The sequence below is a fragment of the Nyctereutes procyonoides genome, unplaced genomic scaffold (assembly GCF_905146905.1).
Source record: "Nyctereutes procyonoides isolate TBG_1078 unplaced genomic scaffold, NYPRO_anot_genome, whole genome shotgun sequence".
Lineage (NCBI taxonomy): Eukaryota > Metazoa > Chordata > Mammalia > Carnivora > Canidae > Nyctereutes > Nyctereutes procyonoides.
Window position 1 is genome coordinate 2144944 of NW_026575048.1, and position 22468 is coordinate 2167411.

A 22468-nucleotide genomic window follows, 5' to 3' on the forward strand; every position below is an offset into this window, starting at 1 on the left:
GTACTTTGCTCGTGTTTTTGAGGAACTGGTTTTCACCTTGTGGGTGAGCCTGATGATGTCACATGTTACTTTTTATTTTTTTATTTTTTATTCACGGGGGATGCAGAAAGAGAGGCAGAGACCCAGGCAGGGGGAAATGCAGGCTCCCTGTGGGGAGCCCGATGTGGGACTGGATCCTGAGACCCTGGGGTCACGTCCCGAGCTGAAGGCAGAGCCTCAACCGCTGAGCCCGCAGGTGTCCTGTCACATGTTATTTCTTATCCCCGGGGCCTCACCTTGTCGTCACTTTAGTGTTGCTGTGAAAATACAATATTACAAAATATAACATCCCAGTGAATCCATTTATGAATTTGGAGTCCAGCCTAGACTGGTGAGGGGAACCTCAAGAGCTGGGCGTCCCCCAAGCCCGAGGGCATCGTTGGAGCTGAGCATACTCACTTGCAGTCGAGAGCACCAGTTGCCAGCAGAGGACTGGAGGGAGCCTCGGCGAGGGGCGAATGTGCTGGAGGCCGCTCCACTCGCCATGGCTACATCACTGCGTGTCGTGTCACTGAACTCCCTCCGCTAGGTGAGGACTCCAAGTTCAAGTCCCGATGAACGGAGAGGGTGGCCTGTCCTTTGCTCCCGCTGGGTGACGTCACGGAATGTCCACCTTTTGTGGTGATGAGCGAGACTCATGCTGTGGCCTCTCATCTTGCCTGTGTTCCAAGGGCTAGAAACTTCCCTGTACTTTTAAGTTGGTTTGAGAATCTCTTGTTGCTGCACAGAGAGGGGAGGACGGGGGAGTCAGAAAGTGGGGCGGGGGTGTCGGGAACAGCGATGAGCAGAGGCCACGGCTGCTCTGAGCATTGCTCCCTGGCAGTCCAGGACGATGGTTGATCGCACGTTTTGACCTGCGTTCTGATTCCTACAATGTCCTATTTTTGTGGTCCTGTCTTCCGGTTGTTTTCTTTGTGATTTTTTTTTAAATAATAAATTTATTTTTTATTGTTGTTCAATTTACCAATATACAGAATAACACCCAGGGCTCATCCCGTCAAGTGCCCCCCTCAGTGCCCGTCACCCAGTCACCCCCACCCCCGCCCTCCTCCCCTTCCACCACCCCTAGTTTGTTTCCCAGAGTTAGGAGTCTTCATGTTCTGTCTCCCTTTCTGATATTTCCTACCCGTTTTCTTTGTGATTTACTCACAAAGATCGATGCGTCCTTGCAGCGATGCACACCACTGTTTCTAGCCTCCACCTTCTGTCTCTTGGTTTTCTCCCAATGGAGACATTTGCAGTTGCTTCGGTAGAGCCTCTTTCTCCTGCTCACGTTAGGCTCCTGGTGGCGAGAGCGCATCCCCAGGCTTTTCTCAACTTGGCGCTGAGATGCTTGTAGAATTCCACTGATGGTCGTCGTTGGCTCATGGGAGAAATGCGGTAGAGATGCCAGGTCAGCGGCGCTCTTCTCAGTAACCACGTGATCTCGCTTACGTGTGTCGTCACTGCTACAGCTTCAGTGTCACCGAACCCTATTAGTCCTGAACCAAGTGGCTCCTGACCAAGACGGAAGGCGTAGCGCATGGGGAACACAATGCAAGGGACGGGGAGAGAGCGCTAGGGTCTGGCACTGGGATGTTACCAAGTGTTACGCTGGATTAATAGTCGGTCTTGACTCACGTTTTCTTTTTTCCTGTGCTATGTTGTTTCCTTTTGAGTTTGTGTTTTTAAGATATTACAAATTATTTCCAATGCTTTTTGTTTCTCTCTAGTTTTATTTTTTTTAATATTTTATTTATTTATCCATGAGAGACAGAGAAAGAGGCAGAGCCACAGGCAGAGGGAGAAGCAGGCTCCATGCAGGGAGCCCGATGTGGGACTCGATCCCGGGACCCAGGGTCATGACCTGAGCCAATGGCAGATGCTCAACCACGGAGCCACCCAGGCGTCCCTGTCTCTGGTGTTAATAGCGCACACTGTATCCCCTTGCCGACATTTCTACCCGCGGGCCTTGGGTGGAGGTCTAAAAGAGAAGATGCTCTATCAGCTTTGACTCTCTGGGGGAGATAAATTTTTACACCGGCTTCCATTTCAAAGTCGTGAGTTATTATACCCCAATGTTAAGGAAACATTTCTTAGCTCTTATAATTTACACAAAATGCCACCCAGATAGTAACACACTGAGGTTGAAATTCTTCCTTGATTCAAGGTGCGCATTTTTCACAAAAGCAATGTCTTCTGCCAGAGTTAAGGTCATGTTGATTTTTATAAATATCTTAAAAAGACAGAAGAGTGCCTAGAATGGTGGGCTCTCTTTGGTGCAGGACTCTGACTTTCGATTTTTTTCTGGGGGAAGGGAGAGATACTTTAGCATTTTTCACCAATTCCACTCGCCTAGAGCGCCATTATGTCGTCATTCTCCAGCGGGCGCTGGGCACGTCCAGTGGATGCTTGGGAAGGGAAATCAGGGGACCGGGTTGGCTCCTGACATCTACTGAAACGTGGTCATTTTCAGAGAGTCCCCCGGGGCCAGTCCCAGCAGAGAGCGGCTTTGCTTAGATTCCCTGTGGCAACCCGAGCAATGCACCTGAACTTTAATTCATTTCACTCCAGAGAAAGAGCTAAGAATGAGACACGAGCTAAATTAAAACCAAAATAATTTGGATTAATTAGGAGAAGGTCAGTATGCATTTGTATAATCTCCCACTTGTTTAATTAGAAAAGACATAATGGAGCTTTAAGCTTTAAGCTTGTAGGTGCAGGGAGTAGGTCGGATTAGGCTCACTAAGGTCCCTGGGATGCTCCCTTTAATGAATAAATTAAAAAGCAGAATTAGTAGTGTATCTGTTCGGATGCTTCTAGCTGGAAAGAACAGCAACCCCCGAGAAGCGGCTCACACGTGAGGGACACTTATCTGGAGTCTGGAGGCCCCCTGCGTCATGGGAGCTTGCAGGGTCGGCTGGCCCAGCCGTGTCACCCCGGGCTGGTCGCTGGCGTCGCTGCACCCACCTTTCTCTGCACATCGACTTTGGGCCTCAGGCTTGTTTCCTCACGGTCTCAAGACGTTGCCTCTGCTGTCGGCGGCACGTTGAGACGTGAAGGCTAATGTGACGAATGGAGACCCCACTTCCTTCCCTTGTGCCTTTTCCAGATGGTGAGAACAGTCATTCCCAGGGGCCCTCCCGAACTCTACCGTGTGTCGGCCTAGTCCTTGCCGTAGTTGGGGAGACGCCATGGGCCTCCAGTGGTGTAGACTAACCAGGGTCTGCGTCTGGTGTCTGGAAAGTGGCCTGGGCTCTCCTCAATTATGTGATTTTTCCTTCATCGAGGGGCGAGGTAGGGACTGGTTATGAGCTAGGTAGCTCTGGTGTCTACACACAAATCCCTCTGCACCTTCCCATTATCACGATGGAGCTGCCTGTCCTCCTGCCTTCTCCTGGGCTTTGGATCCTGTCCCCTCCAAACCCTTCAAGGGTCTGGTGCTCTCAGGTTATTTGTCTTCCCTTTTTGGGTAGGTTGGACTCCTGGCTGGATGCTACGCATGCTGGAAGCAAGCTGGTTATAACCAGAACCGTCCCTCCTTGGCCTCCTTCCTCTGCGAGCAGCTCTGTCTCTCCCAGTCCTTGGAGGGATGGTCCCTCCTCTCCCCAGTTCCTCCATCCCCTCTCCCCTCCCCTCCCCTCCTCTCCTCTCCTCTCCTCTCCTCTCCTCTCCTCTCCTCTCCTCTCCCTCTTCCGGCTTCTGTCCACAGGGACACAGAACAGCTCGCTGCCTCATGCCCCAAATCCAACACACTTCTCAGTTCTCAGGGCGCTTGACCTTCCTCCTCCAGCTGACACTTCGGGCCGCTCCCTTTTCCTCAAGCGCCTTCTTCCTTTGGCAAGACCCACCCGGCTCCTGATTTTCCTTCCATCTGTCTGGCCTCTCATTCTCATTCTCATTCTCATTCTCTTTCTTTTTAAAGTGTTATTTTTTAAGTCCTCTCTACACCCAACTGGGGCTCTAAGTCATGACCTTGAGATTGAGGGTCTCATGCTCTTGCCGCTGAGCCGGCCGGGGGCCCCATTCTCCTCCGTAGGCTTCTTCTTTTTTTTTTTTTTTTGTCCTCCGTAGGCTTCTGATCCTCCAGTTGGCTTGGAATGTTGGAAGTCAGCATGGGTCAGGGCAGGGCAATGTTCTTCTCGCTCTAGGTCATCTCCCCAGATAGAAAACTCTGTCAGGCGGCGCCACTCTCTCTGCAGGTCTCTTTTCTGGGCTCCAGATGCAGATGCACACACATGCACACACATCCAGAGACACATACACATGTACACACACACACATCCAGACATAACACACACACACACACACACATCTCCACACACACATCCAGAGAGACATATTCACATCTATAAACACACACGCAGAGACACATACACACGCATCTAGATGAACACACACATACATCTTTTGTAGATCCGGACACATACACACCTCTACACACACATCCACACAGCCACGCACCCACATCTCCACACACACACGCACACACACACATCCACACACACACATACTGTGAACTGACATCACCTGTTGGATGTTCCGAGATACTGAAGTTCACAGTGAGAATGAACACGCGTCCTTCCACACCGTCTGCACACCTTGCTCTCTTCCCGTCAGGGGGTGTATGACGCCCGTCAAGACAAGTAAGACAAAGAGAAACGTAGAGATATTCCTGAGACTGATTGTTTCACCTCCTCCATATCCAGACCACCTCAACGCCTGCAAGTGTGACCTCCTAGATACGTCTAGAATCGACCATCCTGACTACCACCATCCCCTGGCTAAATTACTGTGATCTCTTTTTCTCCACTGTCCAACCACCTCTGAAACCCCTCAAACTCAGTGCTTCCTCCTGCAGCAGAGCTTCCACGTGCCCTTGCCTTTATCTGGAATATTCTTTCTTTGCCTTTTTATGTATTTTTTTTTAATCCCTCATATTTCAAGTTGTAGTCACATCAGAGTATATGTTAAACCCTGGTACATCCTATTAGCTCCACGTATCTCTCTTACAAAGCATATCACAGTTGTGGTTTTATACTTACTTGTGCGACTCAATTAACATTCGTCTCCCCATATGAGTGAGCTTCTTGGGGGCCACGCTGGTTCGCATTCCTGCCATTGTTGTATGCCAGCCCGCAGTGGACGTGAGGCGTGTGCACTCGCTGCGCCCACTCTGACTGGTACAGAACTACGATGGAAGTAGCCCCTGGGGGGGCCCTTTCTTTCTTAGCCACAGAACCACATGGCTTTCGTCTGGCGGAGAGGCTCCAGGGCACCAGGTACACGGAGCTCACTGCTTTTAGCCAGTGAGTCATGAAAACAGGAGCATGATATGCGAGGATGTGAGCAGCACCACTGTGTGTGGAGCGGGACCACCCAGGCGGTGGCGGGCGGGTCTCAAACACAGGGAAAGAGGACACTGGTTGGGGTCCTCAGGGGCGGACGGAGGATCTCGGGCATTTATTACCTGCAGGCCGGAGGCATCTGGAGGGATGAGCCACTCCTATTTACATGAAAGGGGTTTCTAGTTAGCAAACCTTAAAGGTTTCCCCGACAATTTTGTTAAATAGGTTAGCATTTCATAAGTGGAGCAAAAGGTAAAAAGGCAGACACAGTTCTGGGTTTGAAGTAACCACCGTGGAAAAGCCGGCGGTATTTTCAGCTCTGTCCACAGAAGTGGTTCACGGAGTTGCACTATTTCTCCGCCCTTTGCTCCTTCATGGGGTTTGACATAGCTTGACTGCCACTAAATCTAAACGTGGTGTGTTTTCTCTCTAGACACCAGCTGAGATAGTTAAGGAAGATGAAGAGTTCCACGATAACCCCCCTGGTCTTGAAAGCGACAAGGTGAGCCAATTCTACTTTTATTTTGAGTTTAATGGTGTGGGCCGAAGGCACCTCCTTATTCCTTTTTAACATGTTGGGTGGAGCTCACGTTTGATGAAGAAAGAATCTAAAAGTCCAGTCCATTCCAGAATAGAGATGAGCATGGAATTAGAAACATAGCATGTTCCCAGGCAGGCTGTGCCTTAGATCTGGTCTCTCGGGTGCCAGAAATTACGTGAGTAATTTTAATGGCTTCTATACTTATCCCAGTTACGTTTTACTGTGTTCCCAGTCACAGACTTAAAACTGTTTTAACAACAACTTTGAAGATATATTTTTGGAGGGAAGAGTCTCAAGGTGACTAGCAGCAGGTGTGTAGGTACGTAGGCGTCTGTGGACACCATGGGCATCCTGCTTTGTGGGGCGTACGTGTTGTGTAAACAGTCTTCTTGTGGGACAAAGCAGAACGTGGATGGTGCACGCTCCATAGATGGCAGCATGAGCCAGGCAGGGGGGAATCCTGGCTGCGGGTGTCTGTGTCCAGGTGCTGCTCCTCTCCCCGTCCAGATGCTGAAGATGTGCCGTCCGAGCAGGGAGCATGTTCCTGTGGTCCTCTATGAGGTCATGTGTATCGGGGAAACAAAATTTACTTTGCTTTGATCTTATTTTTTTTTTTGAGGAATATCTGGCATTTAGAGCTGATTAACATATCCACCACAGGTAGTTACCATTTCCATTTTTTTCTTTATCATGGGGGGAACGTTTAAGACAAAATTTACTTTACGTAATTCACGTGGGTAAGAGATAGATTTTTGAGAATTTGTTTTGAAAATCCCATCTCTAGATTTTTTTTCAGAGTAGTTTCTTATTAAAAAAATTTTTTTTAGAAAGAAAGAGCATGCAAATGCAAGTGGGAGATGGTGTGGAGGGGCAGAGGGAGAGAGAGAGAGAATCTTAAGCAGACTCTGTGCTGAGCGCAGAGCACCACCCTGAGATCATGACCTGCGCCGAAATCAAGTCAGATGCTCAATGGACTGAGCCTCCAGGCACCCCTCTTGTTTTAATTTTTTTTGGCTCCAGGAAGGGGGTTGTATAGTAGGTCTGGGGTATCACATCTGAGTCCGTTCTAATGCCAAAGCCTCCAGAACTACCAGTAAACCTGGGGATATGGGATGGCCTTACGAGCCGTCCTTCCCCACTCTTCAACCTGCCGGGCGGCCTCCTGGTTCCCACATTCAAGAACAGAGGCAGGTGAGCCCGGGGGGCCGCCGGGATGGGCTGGAGCCACTCGGCACTGTCTCCGGCTTCTCGCCCACCTTGGGAGGGGCATTTGTGGGAAGGGAGGTCTGTTTGGGTTATTCCAACATCAGTGGCATTTATGATCTGAAACAGACGGTCAAAGGGATCGGGCTTTCAAACAATTCTCCTTCCTTATATTTTTCCACAGTTTTGACTGGGAGGCGGATTTCAGTGAAAGCATACGGTGTGTATCTAGATGGTCGGCAAGACTTTCAACTGAGGAGGAAAGAGAATGTTTAGTTGCTTTGGTGTCAGAGCGTGAGACTGGGTTCTGGGAGTCAGAGGAATGTCAGTCCTGCAGCGTCAGGTGAAGGGGTGCGGAAATCACCTGTTTGCACTGGGGCGTAGCAGAGAAGGGCACTAATGTGTGTCAATTTTTATTTTATTAGAAAGAGGGCACAGGCGTTGTGACGACATTGAGTTCGCGCTACGCCTGAGCACCTTGCGGGGACTGGCCATGGGACTTTGCCATCCTTGCCTTATTGACTCTTTATGTAAATCGACTCGGGCCTCTGGGAGTTTGTGGGTGTTAGTAACTTGACATCAATCAGTAGATTTAATTTCTTAGAGTGAATCAGAGTGTCTTTCTTAATGCAGGATCGGAATAATGGCAAACCTGAGCATCTAGTTTTTATTTTTATTTTATTTATTTATTTTTAAAAGATTATATTTATTTATTCATGAGAGACACACAGAGAGAGCAGAGCCACAGGCAGAGGGAGAAGAAGGCTCCATGCAGGGGGCCCGATGTGGGACTCAATCCTGGGTCTCTAGGATCATGCCCTGGGCTGAAGGCAGGTGCTAAATAGCTGAGCCCCTCCAGGGATCCCGTCACCTAGTTTTTAAATGTCTGGGTTTGCAATCTCAGCTCCTGGGGAAAGGCGGTGATACAGAGCAGCGGCAAGATGTGAGGGGGGCAGGGAGGGCATGGGGAGCTGGGGGTTTGCTCTGCTGGGCACTGTGCTTGGCCCTGCTGCCCGGCCGCCTCACCTCATGTGCACTCCTCACCTGGGTGTCAGCACCCACCCTTGTAGACCTAGAAGCAATGAGACAGGAGAGAGCTTGAGAGCTTGGTAACCCGCTACCACCCTATAGTCAGGAAGGGGGGGGGCTTGCATTTGAACTCAGTTCTGAACAATCCAGGGCTGTGCTTTCTGTCTGCACGGTGAGCTCTACTACTCGTGCCTAATGTCTCAGGACAGCCGTTTACTGTGTCAGGCTCCAGGTCTGTCCCTTGTGATGCTAAGTGTTGTGTTACTCCTGTCCAGGAGTGTTTACTTCTATGAGGTCCACACCACTCCATATTTGCTTCTTGTGTGACCGAAATAGAACTTTGTGGGTGTTTTTCATTATTGACATGAAAATCTAGCCTGTGTTTTTGAGGCAAGAAGGAGAGCAAGCATCTTATGTGTAATATAACAGCTGGTAATAATAATAAAGTAATAATTAACGCTTCCTGGCTGTTGGCCACAGTGATCCGTATCTGCTCTCAGTGAACTATAGTTTTTTTTTTTTAAAGACTATTTATTTATTTGAGAGAGAAATCACGAGCAGGAGGAGAGTGGCAGAGGGAGAAGCAGACTCTCCGCTGAGCAGAAAGCCTGATACGGGACTCGATCCCGGGGTCCTGAGATGATGACCTGAGCTGACGGCCGGAGCCACCCAGTAGCCCCAGAGAACTGCAGTTTTATTTTGTGTTTCATTTCCCTGTTGATTTGAAAAATGAGTCATGTGATATTTATTAGACACTGACTATATTAAGTTTTTTTTTTTTTTGGTGTGTTATCTCCCCCTCCCCTTAAATTGTGAAATTCTTAGAGAGCAGAGCACATGCCTTGGCACTTCCCGTGTCCCTCACAGTGTCTGGGACAGTGCCTTCTACACAGTAGGCGTCCCATAAATGTTTGTGGATTTGCTCTGAGCTACCAATGGCTAAGGTACTTAAGCTTAAGTATATAATCCCTGGGGTAAAATGAAAATCACCTTGCAAGGTTGTAAGAGAGCATGTGATTGTGAACAACATTTAAAAAATATGTATGTCTGCTGTTTGATCATAGGGTGTCTGTTATCACCTAAAATTTTTTGTGGTGAAATATATGTATATGTAAAGCAGAAAACTTGCCATTTTAGCCATTTTTTCAGTGTATAATTCAGTGGCAGTAGGTCCCTTTGCCGTGTTGTGCTGCCATCAGCACCGTCTATGTGCAAACGTCTCACTGTCCCAAGCAGAAACTCTGTGCACCGAGCTCAGACTCCTCATCGCCTCCCCTCTGCTGCCACTAGAACAATCCGGGGCTGGAGGAGCTACGTCCGTGTAGGTGTCAGGACGAGATGCTCGCCACCAGCCCAGGGAATTGGACACATGTCTTATTTTGTCCTTATGCACGTTACTGGCACAGAAGTGGGTGAAACCAAGAGCAGAGGTAGAAAATAGAGCCGTGCTTTCACCCGACACTCCCTCCTCTGTATGCTTCGACGACGCTGATTCTACAGCGGTGACAGCCCTACTGTATCTGATGCTTCAGTCATACTTTCACCTTAACACGGACCATCATCGTTCATTAGCTCATTTGAAAAGCTCTTCTGTGAACTGATAAAAGTGATGTGTGTACATCTTACCTGTGTCACATTGTGTGCACGGCACCCTCTGTGAACTGGCCTGGGTGCTTGAGAACTCTCCAAATCCAATAGCCCACAATATACACATTGATAACACCAAACAGAAACAGGTGGGATCACTCTTAGGGCCCCCTGGGGCTCTGGCCGCCATGGGAAACACAGGTGCCGCACAAACAGCAGGTGGACCCGCACGCACGTCCAAGGAGTGAAGGCCCCAGAGAAGATAACGTGTCCTGTTTTGTATAAAGTACTTAACTAGAAGTGTGTGAAAATGCAGAATTTAGAGTAGGAGAGGTGTGGTGCCAGGATCGGGGCAGGACATGGGAGGAGGGAAGCCGCCAAGGGCCTCCTTACCAACCGGGAAGGTGAGGGCAACAGGAGGGTAAGTTGTTTGACACTATCCTGCTTGCAGAGAGTTGATCACGTATTTTTTTAATAATAGGAAAAAGAAGATGAAAGTCCTTATGAAGATAATGAAAGAAAGGTTTGTCCAACCAGTTCTGTAATTTTTGTGTTTGGTGTTCTGAAGACCTCACGAGATGCCCAAATCTCACCAGATGCTTTTTAAGGAATACAACTTTGGGCCCCGGCCGTCAGGCTCAGGGTGAGCGTGTCAGCGTGGGAGGGCGCAGGAGGAGGATGGGCTCCCCACAGCCGCACCACTCGCAGCCCCCGGGAAGGTGTGGCTCTGGCTGGACAGCTGGCCCCACGTGGCAGGCGGGGACACGTCCATCTCCGTGGTCCTGCCCTCCCGGTGGTAGCTCCGTCCTACACAGAATCAGCCTCACTGGTGGGGCACCTGGCTGGGGTGGCTCAGTCAGTTAGGTGTCTAACTCTTGACCTCAGCTCAGGCCTTGACCTCAGGGTCATGAGTTCAAGCCGCGCTTCGGGGTCTGTGCTGAGGGTGGCACCTACTTAAAAAGTCTCACTGCTATTTGTTAGATGATTAAGTGGCCATAATGATTTTTGTCTGAGTATGCAAGATTTTACTTATTCCTTAGTTCACTTAGCTTCCTCATCGCTCCTTGAGGAACTTGGGCCATAAATACTAATATTGGGGAAGGTTATCTAATCAAAACCGGCACGCGGAAGGCACCTGGGATTTGACATGAGATCCACCTGCACTGGAATGCCCCGTCTGTCGCTTCCTGCCGCGTGAACCTTGGCATAACCCCATAGGAGATCAGAGCCTCAGTCTCTTCCTCTGAAGTTTGTTTGATGGTTTATTTATCAGCCAAATTAACCCCGACGTTATGATTTTTATTTATGATCTCAGAGATAACTGAATTGTAAAAGCATCGTGACAGCAGCGGGGGCGGGGTACGCACACGAGCTGCAGAACCTGCTGCCAGTGCACCTGTCGCGTGTGGAGGCGCGTGCGGCCACCTGAAAGCGCAGTGTTCCTGTCCCAGCTCTGCCGCAGACTCGCGAGGCGCCCCTTGTGCAGTGAGTTCTCCTCTCTGCGTTCAATAACCCAATCAGCAGTTACATTGCACATTTATGGGTGTACTTGCCTCCCAGGAATGGAATGAGACCATGGGTTTGAAAGTTCTTGAAAAGAGCACCATATCTGTGTTTGTAATATTTTAAGGAAAGTGTGTTTCAGTTGGAAACTAGACACTTGGCTGTTCCCACTAGTAACTTTCCCGTTAAAATCAGCGTCATCAATTTTGTTATCTTAAATTCCGTCCCCTGGAATCTCAGCCAGCAGCGCGTGTGCACTTTGCAGGGAGAGGGCAATGGGTGGGTGATCAGTGCGATGTCCCCGTAAGCTCAGACAACACCCTCTCAGGCTTCAGGGCCGAGTAATTCTTTGGAAAATACATTATTTGCTTGGCATACGTGTTCCTTGCTCTTTTAGTCTGAAAGTGTTGATAAACATGAAGGAACGAAGGGGGACAAACTCTGGACACACAGAAACTGTGTCTGGGGTGCAGTTTCCTGCCCCGAGGCTCATCTGCCTTAGGTGCAAAATTGGGGAAAGCGTCCAACCTGTGATGTCCGTACAAAGATTAGACATATCCCATAAAGTGCCTTCTCCAGAGGGTGGGGAGTAAATTATAGGGACGATTATTCTCTCTAATGGTGGTGCCTACTGCAGGCTCAGGTCCTTTAGGAGGAGGAATTCCATTTTATTTATATTTTCATTTTTCTTTTTCTTTGTCTAAAAACTATTTGAGAGAAACAGGGAAGGGGGAAGAGCAGAGGGACAGGGAGAGAATCTCAAGCAGACTCCACATACAATGCAAGACTTGATCCCACGACCCTGAGATTGTGACCTGAACTTGAAATCAAGAGTCAGACACTTAATAGCCTGAGCCACTGGGCACCCCTATATTATCATTTTCTCTTAGCACCAGGCACACACAGTGCCTTACTCATTGTTGGTGTTATTTTGTGAAATTGAATTTCACAGGTTTAAAAATTAAGAACACTTTATCAAATTATGGAAAAATAATATTTATTATAGAATTATAAATACAGATGAGAACAGTAAAAACCCTGAATTCTTCTGCTTAGAATCTGTCTTAGCTTTTGTGTGTATTCTTAAGGGCAATTTTCCATTAATGTTTTTCCATGGTGTGTTAAAGGGATCTTGACGTTGCTGATAATAAAAAACTAATCAATACTAGTAGAATCAATATTTAGGATACCTTTTGGTATTTTAAAGTTTTTCTTGGTATACCTCAGAATGTTGATTTCATTTGTTGGAAATAGATTTAAATGTTTTTGATCAGAGATGCCACTCACATTAAGAAAAACCCCCAACAACTAGCAAGACAACACATGGATCATGCGTATGTGGAGTTCTACAGAGTAGTGTTACAGGTTTTGCTTTGGGCATCATCTGTTTTGACCCTTTGATCTCATATCAGGATCAAAAGAGACCATTCCATTTCTCTTTTACTGGAATAAATATCCCATTGATTTCTCACAAGGTTTATTTTGTTACTGTGGTGAAAACTTGAGCAGAAGTTGCTTGGCTTACGAAAACAGAAGGAAGACTTTACCCAGTGATAACATTTAAAAATGCAAAATGAAACAGAAGCCGTGAATCCAGGGGTTGAATTATTCCATCGTGTCTTTGATAGTAACTCTCTGAAATGTGCCAAAGAACTTTTGGAATGCCCCACTTGTGCATTTTGGTGGTTTTGTTTAGGTTTTCATTTTAGGATAGAGCACGTGCACCTCACTTCTGGTTCAGAAGACAGATTGCCATAGTGAACGTTCCAGGCGCAGAGTAAGGAAGATGATGAAATGATAATTGTGACACTTTTTTTTTCTCAGAGACTTCAAATACCAAGCCTAAAGTGATTGATGAGCATGGTACCGGTAGGAAAAAGTACCTTGAAGTAAGATTTTTGGCATAGGTACTCATCGATTTATAAAATGGTCTATCACCTTTTAGGGTTTTACGACAGTGTTATGTACGATGAGATCAAGCCCAAGTTCCTCCAAATGCATGGTGATGGCAACTGTGGACCATACCTCAGATCTGTGTTAAATTCCATCAGTGTGACAGGAAAATAGCAGGTTTTGTCTGTTTTTGAAGCATTTATATTGTAGCCCATTGGAAAAACAAGAAAAATGGTATCACGCAACATACGAATAGAACTTACGTCTGTTAGTTATTAAACTTATTCCTTGAGATACATGTAGACTTTTATATATCTGTCACCTGTTCTAATAAAATCTTGACGTCTATAAACGGAAACAATTAGAATGTAAATGAACACCGAGAATCTGCCATCCAGTCTTGGATTTGGCGATGAGGCGTTGAGAATCATTCTGCGGGCAGGTCATCTGCCGTTGGCTAACTTGAGAGCGCATCTCTGAGTGGCAAGTCTTGTGTCTTCTGCACAAAGAGGTTGTGCAGAAGTGATGTTGCTTGTGCCGGCAGTGGGGAGGAGCAGGACCCACGTGAGGGACGGCAGTGACGATGGTCAGAGGATGCCTGGCCGTGCAGGTGTGAGGCCCTCGGTGGGGTGCAGGTGTGGTGTTGAGGCCTGAGCCCCAACCTCCCCTGCAGCAGAGGGCTGGCCCCGCTTCCCCTGAAGGAACATCGTGCCATGTGGCACCGATTCTCACGCTTGACCTCTGAGCCTTGCTGTCTGGCCCGACTCCCAGTCTCTCTCCAGTGCTGATCTTTACTTGGTTCGCCTGTCACCTCTTCCAAGATGTGTTTGAACCGCCCCTCTGGTCACTTCTTACTGTTCTCTGCTTTTAGCGACTGTGCTGGCTATTGTCATAGGTCCCCGCCCCCAATCCCTCCCAGTTATTCTGTGTGTGCTTTCGGATTTTCAACAACTCCCTGTTCTGTGCCTTTTGTTCATTTTTCCCTACTGAACAGTCTGCCCCTTGGCTGGGGGTGTAGCTCCTGCTCAGAGCCTCCCCTTCCTTACCCACCAGGAGCACAGCTTGTTCGAAAAATTCTTCACCAAATGGGGCTAGAATCTGGCAGGAGAAAGAGGCAGGGATTTGGCCCTCTCCACACTTTCAATCTTCAGTGCTTAGGTTGTTGAAAAAGTTGGAGATTTCAAAACACAGTATGAATTTGAGTGAAGTCATAAGAAAATTGAAAAACAAATAGAGCAAAACAGTGGGTAGTTTTGATACCATAGTTATGAAATAGGAGTTATGTATCATTGGCAAATGCTGTGGGCTCATTTTCTTAAAAAAAAAAAAAGAGTCATGTTCTGTTTTGTTTTCTGGTTTTCTTGTCGTCATGACTCCACCCCAAATCATGCTGTGCTGAGACATTCATTGAGGATCAGGTCTCATAGGGAGAGGGGTTTGAAGGAAACAGGCACTTCCCCACCTTACAAGCTCGCCCGCCCTAAGTGGGGTCGCCGAGGCTGGAAACGGTGGTCCTCGTGGCCGACAAGATCAGACAAGAAGACTGAGTAGTTGATGTGTCACTAGCCATAAAACGAGTGACAAAACAATGAGACCTAAAAAGTAATCAAAGTAATGGTTTATGTCAACTGACATAAATCGTATTTAAATGATTTAACATACTTAATAAATGCCAAGCTCAGAACAAGAGGCATTTTCCTTCGCTTGCAGCCACTGCTGGAAACCCTGTGTGAGCATCCTGCGACGGTAACTGGGGGCCCCGGCCTGTAACTGTGATTCCGTCTTATTGTATGCTTTATCAGTCAATCAGGAGACGGTTTTCATTTAATTAACATTGCCAGAAATGCCAATAAAACCAGGGAGCTTTTGATCTAGCATTGTCTCTGACTCAGGGGTTTTGTGACAAAATGAAAACGGCATTGATTCTCTAATTGATTTTTGAAATTCATTGCCTGCCCGGTATCTTTACCATTTTCCCCCCTCTTTATTATCTTGATACCATTCTGTCGCTACAGCTAAGTATTTTATTGCTTCCCTGAGAGACGAGGTTCGTTATTGATCAACACCGGAGTCTCAAAAGCTAAGTGTAAGTCATCAATAATGCTAAGTGGGATACGGTGCATTAGATATTAAGTAATGAAATTTTTAGAGAATTACATGGTTGGAGAAAAATAAGGCTTGGATTTCCCTATTACATAGGGGATTCATTTGGATTAGAACAAAAAGAGAAATTTGCACTTTAAAACAGAAGAGATGCTTTGTCTCCAAAATATATAGGTATTCAACTATATATATGAATATATATATTCTGTGTAATGGATTTTATTAATAAAATGGAAGGTATTGAATATATGTTTTATAATAGGATGAGCCAATTGATTTTTTCATATGGGGGGCTCCATTGAAACACTTTTGTTGAGTTCATGACAATTTTAGAAATCTCGGTTAAGGACCTGGAGGAGGAGATGAAAGGCTTCGTTCCAGTCCGGAGAAGCAGCAAGTGAAAGAGGATCGGTGAGATATAAGAGGACCAAGGCCCGGGGATGTCTCGTGAACAGTGTGTATCGTTTAGTTGAGAGCAGATCTCACCTGTTCTCACCACGCATGCACAGCAGGTGGCTCTGCAAGGTGGATGGGCTCCTTACCTTGTCTGTGGTCACCACTTCTTAAAAACCACAGTGTCGCACCACCCAAATACGTCCAGTTGTCACTTATCCTCATACCTCCGTGAGGCTGGGAAAGCAGACCAGCAGGTGCAGGCCTGTGTCTTCTGTCTTGGAAGCATCTACACTTCGCTCCTGGCTCCCAGGCTGGGGACCCTCCGCAGCCTCCCGGGCCTGCCCGTCCTCGGTCCTCACCCCTCACCCCTCGCCCCCCTCCCAGCCCTGTGTGTGCAGCGGGGCTCCCCCCCCAGGGAAGGTGACAGCAGGGTGATTTCCTTCCAGCTCCCGGCTCTCTCTGGCTCCCAGCTGGGTCCCCACGTACCCCTGATGTGTCTGCGACCCTTGTCGCTGTGCGGGGAGGGAGGGAGGCAGTCTAGATGCTCAGGTAGGCGCCCTGCTCCTCATCAGCCGGTTCTTGGCTGTTCACTCCGTAGTTTGTCTCCTTCACCTGCTGTCTACAATGCTTTCTGTTATAGAAAATGAATTTTTAGCAGATGGACAAAACTCTTGGAGCCATCTGCTAGGACACAGCCAAGAATAGCACCAGGATTTTGCTGCGAGCAAACGCTTGATGAAAAGCATCAGCAGAGGTACCTCCTCGGGGGTGAGAGCAAGGAATTTAATAGAACTTTATGCCCAACTTATAATGTTTAAGTAGCAGAAACCGGACTTGGGAGAGGGTCTTTCTGTGCTCAGCGAGGTGGTCCCTGCAGCTTTGAGCCCAGCCCGCGTGCGGACATCGCGGCCCGGTTCTCTTCATGGGTGGTCCTCTTCTCACACTCCTGCTGTCTTTGGGCGGGCAGAGTGGTTTTTTTGTTTTTTGTTTTGTAGATTTATTTATTTATTTTAAGGGGGTGCCGAGGGAGAGAAGCAGACTCCCCACTCAGTGCAGAACCTGACGTGGGGCTCGGTCTCACCACCCATGAGAAGAAACCAAGAGTCAGATGCTCAACTCATTGCACACCCACCCCCCCAGGCGCCCTATTATCAAAATATCCCCACATAGGGCACAAAGCATCACAGTCACAAAGGGAAAGCATTTTATTCATATTTCCCTGGTTTTCCACGTGAGTTATAGAGATGCCATGTATAATTTTCAAGATGTATGAATTATTTTTAATTGTGAAAGTATACATGGACAATTGACAACGTGTTGTATGGGACCAAGCAACCTGGAGTTTAGGTTTGGGTAACATGGGGCCACAAATATAATTTTTGGATGCAGAAAGTAACATTTTAAATTCTCATTTCTGGGAAAGCTTCATGAGAAACCTTTACTGGCGGCCTGTGCCATGTTCCGGGAAGGTACTTTTAGGTGAATTTATTACCTAGTTACCCACAACAGATAGCCATATTTTGGAGAAAAAAATACTTTCTCCTGTGAGTAGGTTCAAAAGAAGAAAATTAAAAACAGGAAGGAGGGAGCTGGAGGGGCCACGGGCACTTTGAATTGACAAGGAGATTGTTCAGGGGCCTTTTTTCTTGATTCCACGTTATCTTCTGTGAACCTGGCAGCTTTCCCCCAAGAGAAAGCGGAGATGAGAAATAGTCGGGTACCCGTAACTCCAAACCCAGGTCTGCTCTTAAGATTGCTGGGAGATGCCATCTGTGAAGCCATGTGATACCGAGTCAAGTCAAGGCGTGTTCTTTATTCGTCTTCGGGGTTTGTCTATATTGGTACCGAAGGAGGAGAATCCATGGTGGTCCAAAAAAAAAATTCTATAAATAAAATGCACATTTTCTGCTTGTAAATAGAATGAATACAGAGAAAATAGGCTTTTTTTTAAATGTGTGATAAGTCAAAAAACATATACTTCACACTGAAATGCCTCAATTAATGCATCTCACAAATTGGTAAAGGTCATGAGCACAGAGTGCAGTGAATTCCAGCAAACCGTACGTCTATCCGGGGTGGGTGAAATGCTCCTAGACATCCCTTGGATCCACCCTCTAATTAAATCAGAGCCTGTGCGATATTCGACATTCTTTGTCACTGTTGTCCAAACATGTGTCATGAACCTACACACCTGCCACTGACCGACGGCCCAGACAGTCTGTTGCTGGAGGATGCAGGTCTCTGGGATCTTAAAAGTCTGAGCCAGGGGTGTCTGGGTGGCTCAGTTGGTTGACTGTCCAACTCTTGATTTTGGCTCAGGTCATGATCTCAGGGTTGTGGGGTCGAGCCCCATGTTGGGCTCTGCGCTCAGCGGTGCGTCTGCTTGAGATCCTCTCTCTCCTTCTGCCCCTCCCCCTGCTCACGTGCATGCGCGCTCTCTCTCTAAAATAAATCTTAAAAAAGAAGTCTGAGCCAGAAGCACCCCTAGAAATGACTCTTCTCCAATCCTTCATGTTACTGAGGAGCAAATGGAAACATCTCTTCTCTCAATAATGCGAGTTTTAGAAGTTTCCCTATTGCAAAAGAAATGCCTGAAACCAATCCCAGATCCCAGTGGGGGTGTTCTCTGACTTCAGAGCCTGTTCATTTGCACGAGACTCCAGGCAAGGTTCAGAGACAGTAGGACTGGGCTCTGTCGTCGGAGCGGGAATGGTGGCGGTGGGTCCCACAGAAAGGCTGTGGCCAGTGGGGACCAAGGGCGCCGTGTGCTCCACACAGATTTGCTTGCTTTTCCTCAAGCCCCCGCATGCTCGGCTTGCTCACCTGCCTCTTTGGCTGCAGCGATCTGGTCCAGACCTTCATCTGTACGTTCCAGGACTGACTTTTCTACTCTTTCCAGCCCGTGTGTTTCTAGAGGTAAATGAAGGTGGCTCTTCAGTGGCTTCTGGTAACTATTTGGAACTCTGGGACGAGTCAGGGCACCTCTGGATGTGAGCAAGGTGGAGGTGGCCATCTCGTCCTGGGGATTCTCCTAGGACGGCCCCTTGCACAGCCTCCTGAGGTTGCCTTGTAGTCAGATGTGGCTTCAAGCCCCGGAGGCAGAGACACACACCCCTTCTTTCCTAAATGGGCCCACCCTCCACCCTTGTCCCCAATGTCTTCTCTCCCCCACTTGTGCGGGGCGCTGCGTCTATCATTTCTGTCTGCCTCGTCTGTGTCATTGTCTTTCCCCTGCCGGGGGACGTCTGTGCCACTCTCCAGGAAGCAGGGCTGCCCGCTGTGAGGAGCTGTCCTGGAGGCCCAGCACGGTGGCGGTGGCGGAGCATGGCCGGCCAGCAGGTGACCTCACCTGTCCTCACTGGCCAACCTCGAGTGCTCGTCGGCTTTGTGCACAGCCCCACGTGATGACGGCTGCTGTTGTGTCAGGTGTCCACATGAAATCATTCCACTTTCTCCCTGTCTCTCCTCGGGGGCCCCTTGAGGTATGGGCCCACCCGCTGTCCCATAGCTGCCCCCTCATGATGGGTAGGCTCTGTGAACACTTCTCATCTGCTGCTCCATCCTTCATTAAATTTTTTTTTTTTACTATAGCATATCAATCTCTTGGCCATCAAACCCCTCCATTCCATGGTGTGACACTCTTTTGTCCCAACAGCCTGTTGACGTCTCTGTCTTGGTTTGGCCCGTCCCCAGCAGACACCTCTGTCATTCTGGTTCCCCTCTCTGTGGCCGCCCTCACGGGGGAGTTTACCCTGATGACTGAAATTTGAGTTGTGTTGACCTTCCCCGCTGGTCCCCCTCCTCTTTCCAAATGCCATTTCAGTCCCTTGTCTTTTTTTTTTTTAAGATTTATTTATTTATTTATTCATGAGACACACAGAGAGAGAGAGAGAGAGAGAGAGGCAGAGACACAGGAGGAGGGAGAGGCAGGCTTCATGCAGGGAGCCCAATGTGGGACTCGATTCCGGGACTCCAGGATCACGCCCTGGGCCGAAGTTGGCGTTAAACTGCTGAGCCATCCAGGGATCCCCAGTCCCTTGTCTTTTTAACAGAAGCTTGGACGACTTCCCTTCTTCTAGACCCTCAGAGCACGTAGAGCCTCATGATGTTCATGAGCCTCTGCATTTCCACTAAGATGTCCCCTCAGACAGGACACGTCCTGAATGCCTCTCGGTTCCTCCTTGTCTCTGTCATGGCAACTTTGTTCTTCCCTAAAGATTTAGGCACCACTTGGTGCCGGCTTCCCAACGTCCCTTGCTCCGAGTCTTCCCTCTGGCTCTGTGCCTCAGTGCTGGTCACCTCCTGGCATCACGCTGCTCTCCTGACTCTGTTTACCCCTGTCCACCCTTTCTCCCTGAACTATAGCCCTGCTGTTCTCAAACCTTTATAGCCCCTACCCAGGGCTGACCGCTTCTGTGAAACCATCTTCGACACTCCAAACTTTGGCAGTTTTGGAAATCCTGCACAACTTGCTCTGTGTGAACGGGGTTGGTGTGCACAGTTATTAACGTTGCGTTTTGCAGATTTGTTACCCACCATCTCATGGGGCATGTGGTTCCTCTTGACAAATAGGAATTAAAACAAGAGTCTCAGGACAACCATCTCTTCCTTCATCGTAAGGACCACGTCTTACGCTCCCCGTGGCCCTCAGCAGTGACCAGCAGAGCCCAGGGCACATAGTAGGTGCTCAAAAGGTAATTGGTGATTAGCTAACATTTGAGATTTTCAGGAAGCAGATGTTTAAGATGAGGGTCAAAATTTGTCCTCTGTCCCTGCAGCTGGGATGTGCCTCCGTTTTTAGAGAGGACCTCTTCCCCTTTTTCTCCTTTCTGCCTAATTTACTGAGGAGCTACTTTCTATTCCGTTTATGTGCCACCCCTTATTTTGTTTCCTGGCTTCTGATTTTTAAAAACGTTAAGGCTGACACCAAATCTGTAAAGGAAGGACTCGGTAGGATCAGACACCTTTTTTTAAGAAACATTTTCTTATCTTGCTTGTACTTGATTTTATGACCAAAAGGTCATAGTTATTACATTATCATCAATATTGACCAAAATCCTGCCCTTTTCCCAGTAAATAATTTAAAAAAAATTCGCATATCTGCCCACCGTTCCCCATTGGTTTGTTCTTGGTAGTTAAGAGTTTGTTTCTTGGTGTCTCTTTTTTTCCCTTTGTTCATTTGTTTCTTGATTTCCATGTATGAATGAAATCATACGGTACTTGTCTTTCTCTGACTTACTTCACTTAGCGTTAAACTCTTTAGGTTTATCCACGTCATTGCAAATGGTAAGATTTCATTATTTTTTTATGGCTTAGTAATATTTCATTGCCTATATATGCCGCTTCTTTATTCATCAATTGTTGGACCCAGGCTATTTCCATAATTTGGCTACTGGAAATAATGCTGCAAAACATAGAGGTGCACGTATCCCTGTGAATTAGTGTTTTTGTCTATTGGGTAAATCCCAGCAGTGTGCTTACTGGATTGTAGTGTAGTTCTATTTTTTAACTTTTTAAGGACCCTCCATACTGTTTTCCACAGTGGCTGCACCAGTTTGCATTTCCACCAATAGTGCACAAGGGCTCCCCTTTCTCCACATCCTCACCAACACTTGTTATTTCTTGTGTTGTTGATTTTAGCCATTCTTTTTTTTATATTTTTTAATAATAAATTTATTTTTTATTTGTGTTCAATTTACCAACATACAGAATAACACCCAGTGCTCATCCCGTCAAGTGGCCCCCTCAGTGCCCGTCACCCATTCACCCCCACCCCCCGCCCTCCTCCCCTTCCACCACCCCTAGTTCGTTTCCCAGAGTTAGGAGTCTTTATGTTCTGTCTCCCTTTCTGATATTTCCCACACATTTCTTCTCCCTTCCCTTCTATTCCCTTTCACTATTATTTATATTCCCCAAATGAATGAGAACATACAATGTTTGTCCTTCTCCGATTGACTTACTTCACTCAGCATAATACCCTCCAGTTCCATCCACGTTGAAGCACATGGTGGGTATTTGTCGTTTCTAATGGCTGAGGAATATTCCATTGTATACATAGACCACATCTTCTTTATCCATTCATCTTTCGATGGACACCGAGGCTCCTTCCACAGTTTGGCTATTGTGGACATGGCTGCTAGAAACATCGGGGTGCAGGTGTCCCGGCGTTTCATTGCATCTGAATCCTTGGGGTAAATCCCCAGCAGTGCAATTGCTGGGTCGTAGGGCAGGTCTATTTTTAACTCTTTGAGGAACCTCCGCACAGTTTTCCAGAGTGGCTGCACCAGTTCACATTCCCACCAACAGTGCAAGAGGGTTCCCTTTTCTCCGCATCCTCTCCAACATTTGTGGTTTCCTGCCTTGATAATGTTCCCCATTCTCACTGGTATGAGGTGGGATCTCATTGTGGTTTTGATTTGTACTTCCCTGATGGCAAGTGATGCGGAGCATTTTCTCATGTGCATGTTGGCCATGTCTATGTCTTCCTCTGTGAGATTTCCTTCATGTCTTTTGCCCATTTCATGATTGGATTGTTTGTTTCTTTGCTGTTGAGTTTAATAAGTTCTTTATAGATCTTGGAAACTAGCCCTTTATCTGATACGTTATTTGCAAATATCTTCTCCCATTCTGTAGGTTGTCTTTGAGTTTTGTTGACTGTATCCTTTGCTGTGCAAAAGCTTCTTATCTTGATGAAGTCCCAATAGTTTATTTTTGCTTTTGTTTCTTTTGCTTTCGTGGATGTATCATGCAAGAAGTTACTGTGGCCAAGTTCAAAAAGGGTGTTGCCTGTGTTCTCCTCTAGGATTTTGATGGAATCTTGTCTCACATTTAGATCTTTCATCCATTT

General features: G+C 47.4%; 1 protein-coding gene across 1 annotated transcript in view; it reads left to right on the forward strand.

The window, feature by feature from the left end:
* DCDC2C (doublecortin domain containing 2C) overlaps positions 1-22468 on the forward strand; it is a 110234-nt gene that overhangs the window by 45888 nt on the left and 41878 nt on the right. The window contains exon 9 of the mRNA XM_055327694.1: positions 5800-5868. Coding sequence (XP_055183669.1) covers positions 5800-5868 — 69 coding nt within the window. The remainder of the gene's footprint in view (positions 1-5799; positions 5869-22468) is intronic.